Here is a 6,128-nt window from a genome sequence, read left to right as displayed (position 1 = left end):
ATGCTCCACAGTGAAAGAAGAACATTAAGTAGTCCAGCGTGGTATAACCCCTGATTCCCTGTGTGGACTCAAGACAGGTCAAGACAAGTCCTCAAAGTTAAAATCCGTCCATTTTGTCTGCAACATCTTTCCCTTTTCTAAGGCTGCAATTTGTTTGATGCACTGATGCCAGTAATAATGTGCTTTTATGTCACTTGGAACTTGGTTTTTCTAAGAAACTGGATAACCAGATAGGAAGCAGAACGGATTTTCCTAATAGGGATCTTTTAATATTAATAACAAAACCACCAGGTCCTTGAAAAAGACAGAGTCATCAATAAGTTTAAACATCTTTATTATTGTCTCCCGTCTTTTGGTGTCCAAGATTACAACAAAACAGAACCAAGAGATACCAACAGTGTATAAAAATAAATTAAGGCAAAAACATAACAATAGGAACAGAAAACATTCATTTCTCCCATTTTCAGGGGGTCAAACAACACTGGAGATGAGATAACCTGGACTCATTTACTTCAATCTGTGCCATAAAAATCCATATGGAAATGACAACGTGATGTGCATTCATAATAACTTATCATTAAATAGTAAAATTCAGACATATAGTAAGAAAGAACATTGGAACGATCAGCTGCTTAGACAGCATTGGAAAGGCAACATTCATGTCAACACCCCTGGCCAACAGAGGCAGGAGGAAGATGTCTTACTAACAATAAAACAAGGATCATCAAAAAGACTAATCAGAGGGGAAACGTCCCTCTGTCATTAAGGTTAGGCCTTACCCTAACCCCTGTCGTAGAATTGCTCACATTCTGTCACATTTTAAGAATTACCCTGTGTCTTTCTAGAGTTACGAAAGTTTAGGTCTAGATTTACAGACAAGCTGATCTGGAATCATCAACATGCTACTTCATAAAGACATTCTTTCCTTCTTTATTTCTTCTCTTTACATCTGCTTCACCCTCTGCTGCAGGAGGTCCAGCTGTCGGGCCACCTCGTTTGGCAGGTCGTCATTCACCTGCGTGGTGAAGTAATTCCTCACCTCCTCCACCTCCCTCTGCCAGAACTCCTGATCCAGGGAGAACAGCTCATCAAGGTCCACGTTCTGCTGCAGGCCCTGGAGGTTCAGGGAGTCGCTGCAAGGCAGGTAGCCCACAGCAGAGGGCATGGCGCCGGCTGCACCGTTCACCCGCCTGAACATCCAGTCCAGCACACGGATGTTGTCTCCGAAACCGGGCCAGAGGAATCCGGCGGTGGGGCTCTTGCGGAACCAGTTGACGTGGAAGATCTTTGGGAGTTTGGCGCTGGGTCGGTCAGCCATGCTCAACCAGTGAGAGAGGTACTGTCCAAAGTTGTAGCCAAAGAAGGGACGCATGGCGAAGGGGTCGTGCATGATCACCTTGCCTGCAAAGATGGAAGGAAAACAAGAGGAGAGAGGGAATGGGTAAGTATCCTTTAATTTGTTTCCTGGGATATAAACCAATTTGCAGAACTTTTAGTAAGTCAGAAATATAGACTATATTATATAAAGTGAAAGCCACAAGTCTCTGGCTGAGGAAACTCCTTCCAATCCATTGATTGGTGGTCACACCAAGTATCTTGTCATTGTCAGGGAGATTAGATACTGACCTTTGTGTTCAGCAGCAGCGGTGGCCTCTGACCTCATGGCTGCTCCAACAAACACTCCGTGCTGCCAACTGAAAGCCTCATACACCAGAGGGACACCTGGAAAAGATCCAGGAGTTAGAATTAATATCATTCAGATGCATGTCTCCTGTTCCTTTTCTGCTCTCTTCACTTACTTTGATCCGACTACATACTGTCACTGTACTTTTCCATAATTCTAAACATCTTCTATCCAGTTTGTGCTCACCTTCTGGTCTACGTCCTCCAAAGATGATGGCCTCAATGGGGACTCCCTCAGGGGATTCCCACTGTGGGTCGATGATGGGGCACTGATCAGCCGGAGTGCAGAAACGGGAGTTGGGGTGAGCACAGGGTTCACCTGGAGGGGAGAAAGACAGGACAATAAGCTTTGTTTCACATCATCTTGTTCTTAATTCCAAGTCTTTGATCTTCTCTAGCTCTCTCATCCCTGCTTTCATAACTTGATATGTATGTTGTTGCTCTGATCATCCTATCTAGCAAACCTCTAATCATTTGACAATGACATCAATATCTTTTACTGGTTCAGTTCTTCTGTAAGGTTTCCTTTTCTTGGCTAAACAATTTGCTGTTACTTTTTTCATTCTCATACAAGGTCTTAAGAAGAAAAATAAACAAACTCCTACCATCTTGGGAGCTCCAGGGCTTGTTCTTCCAGGAAGTGATGCTGACTCCCTCGGGCAGTGCCTGGTCCATCCCCTCCCAGTACACACCACCATCACTGGTCTCTGCAACGTTGGTGAAAACTGTATTCTTGATGATGGTTTTCATTGCGTTGGGGTTGGTTTTGGCTGAGGTGCCTGGTGCTACTCCGAAGAAGCCGTTCTCAGGGTTGATGGCACGTAGGTTGCCTTGGTTGTCAAACTTCATCCAGGCGATGTCGTCCCCCACACACTCGACCTTCCAGCCGGGCAGCGTGGGACACAGCATGGCCAGATTCGTCTTCCCGCAGGCACTGGGGAAGGCTGCTGCCATGTACTTCTTCTCCCCAGCAGGGTTGGTGATTCCCAGGATCTGAGCAGGAGAAATATTGTTTGGTAAGAATGGACCAAGTCTTTGCAGGACGTATCTATGATGTATTATGAATCAACAGTTGGGCTTAATCCCCAAATCAGTTCCTTACCAGCATGTGCTCTGCCAGCCAGCCCTCCTCCTTGGCAATTCGTGAAGCAATGCGCAGAGCAAAGCACTTCTTCCCCAGCAGGGAGTTTCCTCCGTAACCACTGCCGAATGAGACGATCTGCCTACGGTCAGGGATGTGGGCGATCAACGTCTGCTCAGGGTTACAGGGCCAGTTGTTCGTCAGGGGCTCTGAAAGGGAAATGGGAAAATTGGAATCAGTGGACAGCATATGGTTGAAGTACAACATCAGTACCAGTAGTCATCAGTGGTATTAAGCAATGCCTGAGTGGTGTTGTTGACGTACTTTTGAGCGGCAGAGGACAGCCGACGGAGTGCAGACAGCGGACGAACTCGCCAGTCCCCAGAGCAGACAGCACAGCCGACCCCATACGAGTCATCACCCTCATACTGACCACCACGTAGGGAGAGTCTGTCAGCTCCACTCCGATCTTAGAGAGAGGGGAACCTACTGGACCCATGCTGAAGGGAATTACATACATGGTACGACCTGAGGAAAGAAAGTCAGAGATATAACCTGTTATACCTTTTCTTACTTTTTGGACTTTCTGTGAAACATTCTGTTTGACTCTTTCTCAGGTGTACCTTTCATGCAGCCGGGGAAGCGCTGGGCCATTGCTTTGTCAAATTCTTCCTGGGACATCCAGCGGCCCAGCTGGCTGACTCCACCACCCACAGGTGTTGGCACCGTGTCCCTCTGGTCCTGGGTCACGATCACAGTCTTACTCTCCACACGAGCCACGTCTCTTGGGTCGGTCCTGGCCAACCAGCTGCAGGAGGAGGAAGAGGAGGAGGTAGGAGGGAAGAGTTAGAAGGCATTCTGGCTTCTTCTTGAACCAAATTTGGTGACATTTTGATTGTTTGCGAATTGGAGGCACGAGTTAGGATTGGACGATTAAAATCTCTTGAGAGGCGATCACAATAAAATTGATGTCCATAACAATGATCATCCTTGGAATTTTTACTCGACATGGTTGGATAAAAGTGGCTATTACATTGCATAAATAATAACAACAGCCGGTTAGTCTTTAGTTTTTGCTTGTACATAAAGTACTGAAAGAGTATACGTCAAACATCCACTGCAAAGCTTTGTCTGAGCAGCTGGTTAAGAAAGTGGATGTTTCGTGGAACCGAAGAGCAGTAAAGCAACAGAGAAAGTAAACTACCGTTTCCCTCCTGGAGACTGTTATCCAGAAATGGTAGTATGATATCAATTAAATGGATTTAGGGGCAGCTCAGCTAGCAACCCCCCTTCTCGGAATATTCTGTGATCCTGGGAATGAGATGAAGAAAGACCTATGGACCGGACCTTTAAACAAGCTAAGCTCATGTGGTGAGAGTAAATAAGCAATATTCTAATTCAACCAATGATCCTTCTGCTTCCTTCACACCTGGTTTATTATCACATTACTCTTCAAGCTGACGTCATTTTAAATTAAATAATGTGATAAATTTGTCAATTTAGAAAAAATAATTATAATATTTTTGCCCTAGGACAAGTGTTTTGTTTGTTATTGGAAAACAAGTTAATGCCTGAGAGGCAGCAAACCATTTGCTTCAGGATGAACAAACAAAATATGTAAGTTGACCTTACACCTGAATAAATGGTGAGTAAGCATAAGCATTTGTCTGAAGGCTGCTTTGAAGCAGGTGTGAAGTAACAAAACAAGCCTGACTGACTGGTTTGTAAGAATGTGAACCTTTCCCAGGTATGTTATTCATTCAAACAGCTTCTTAGGACTGACGAAGACACACTGTCTTTAACAACAACATAACCGGGAAATCTGCTAATTGTGTTGAGTTACCACCCTCATAGTTATCAAAGGAACTGCAGCTATGACGGATGATAATCAAAAAAACATTTAAGACCTGTTATTGATGACCTCAAAGGAAATCTGGCTATCATCAGTAAACATTTCTTCCTTTAAAAAAACCAATAAAAGCCATGAAATAAAAAATAGTCTCTAATAAAATACATTACTTCCAACCTACCAGTTCTCATATTTGTTGAGCTTCTTGATCATCCCCTGCTCCTCCAGCTGGGTCAGGATGGCGCGGTTCTCCTCGTCGGAGCCATCACAGATGTGGATGGAGTCAGGCTGGCACAGGGTCACGTTCGCGTCCACAAACTCCCTGACGGCCGGGCTGAGGGCGCTCATGTCGCCCTGCAGGATCCTGGCACCGCTCTGGTTCTGGGACTGGAGCTGAGGAGGCATGGCGGAGGATTCTGGAGCGGGAGCGAGTCGATAGACGGAAGAAAGGAAAGACAAGAGGAAGTCTTGGAATGGAGTAGCCTAGAGAGACGATTCAAATGAGGGAAAGGAAAAAAGGGAGAAGAGGATGGCATAATAAGGATGAGGAGTAAAGTTAGCAAGAGGGGTACAAAGAAAAGAAAGGAGTTCAAGGGTAGAGAAGTGGGTAATAAAGTGGAATAAAGGATGTAAGATGAGATGCAAAGAAAGGAGAAAAAAGGGTGATGAATAAAGCAAATTAGTCTTTTCCAAAAAGTATAATAAATTGTTACGTTCAAATATGTCCTTCAGATAGAATTATTAATCCTAATTAAATATAATTTCCCATCTTTTCTTGACTCTAGGCAGTTAGACCTAGAAAGAAAAACTGCTGCAACCTGCAGGTCAGACAGACTCTGGTTGATGCAACAGCATCCCGGTGCAGACCCCCCTCAAACTCTGCAGATTACATATCATAACAATATCCCTCCTCACATTACATGCAAAGAAAAGACAAAGCATCAGGTTACCTTCAGTAGTTTGTTCGGAGCAGAGAGCCTTCAGCTTGGCCTCATCAGTTGAGGTTTCTGTTGCTCGTTTTCAGTTGAGTTTAGCTGTTTCTCCTTCTTGGTGAGTTGTGTCTGCTGTGGAGAGGTTTGTTCTTTTTATACTCTGGGATGTCCCACAAGAGGAGGAGGGGGAGGAGGAGGAGGAGGAGGAGGAGGAGGGTGAGAGGAGGCTCGTCCTTTAAGCTATTTGCATGAACCTGTTGTTCCATGCAGTTCTGAAAAACACAATGTTACAGGCCGCCGGTGAATCATTAATCGGCAGGCGGACGTAACGTCGTCTTCATGTAACCGGTTCCTTCTGCTCCGCGGCTGAGCGCTGATAGCTGTGAGCTGGATCAGGTCCAAAACAGAGACAGACAGCTGTGTCCTAACTGGCACCATTTCTTCTGTAACTCCCTCATTACTCGGGGGGAAACCAGGGTGATCATTTCTGAGTGCGCGGTTCATTTTGACGGCTAAATTGTGATTCATGTTACATCTTTTCTTTGCAAATCGATAACTTTTCAAACAACCTGGATAATTAAAA

The 6,128-nt window shown here is 45.1% G+C and overlaps 1 protein-coding gene across 1 annotated transcript; it reads right to left on the bottom strand.

Annotated features, from left to right (window-relative positions):
* Positions 1 to 317: 317 nt before the first annotated feature.
* pck1 (phosphoenolpyruvate carboxykinase 1 (soluble)) lies at positions 318 to 5,650 on the bottom strand. Its single transcript, XM_069677774.1, has 9 exons — positions 5,564 to 5,650; positions 4,795 to 5,096; positions 3,388 to 3,572; positions 3,089 to 3,292; positions 2,786 to 2,973; positions 2,289 to 2,676; positions 1,871 to 2,002; positions 1,627 to 1,722; positions 318 to 1,401 (listed from the first exon to the last, which is right to left on the bottom strand). Exons 2-9 carry the CDS (start codon positions 5,016 to 5,018, stop codon positions 944 to 946), a joined length of 1,875 nt encoding a protein of 624 aa, XP_069533875.1. The 5' UTR covers positions 5,019 to 5,096; positions 5,564 to 5,650; the 3' UTR covers positions 318 to 943.
* Positions 5,651 to 6,128: the final 478 nt, after the last annotated feature.

This window comes from Semicossyphus pulcher, unplaced genomic scaffold (assembly GCF_022749685.1).
Source record: "Semicossyphus pulcher isolate SPU_LCO1_2020_fin unplaced genomic scaffold, fSemPul1.0.p SCAF_3, whole genome shotgun sequence".
NCBI lineage: Eukaryota > Metazoa > Chordata > Actinopteri > Labriformes > Labridae > Semicossyphus > Semicossyphus pulcher.
The sequence above is the reverse complement of the archived record's forward strand: the minus strand, read 5'-3'. Positions and strand labels throughout refer to the sequence as shown.

Excerpts from the sequence above, each read along its gene's own strand:
- pck1 (XM_069677774.1), bottom strand. The coding sequence starts at position 5,018 with ATGCCTCCTCAGCTCCAGTCCCAGAACCAGAGCGGTGCCAGGATCCTG. Across the intron at positions 3,293-3,387 it reads CTTCCCCGGCTGCATGAAAG|GTCGTACCATGTATGTAATT; the intron begins GTACACCTGAGA and ends TTCTTTCCTCAG. Across the intron at positions 2,003-2,288 it reads GCCCTGGAGCTCCCAAGATG|GTGAACCCTGTGCTCACCCC; the intron begins GTAGGAGTTTGT and ends TCTCCCCTCCAG.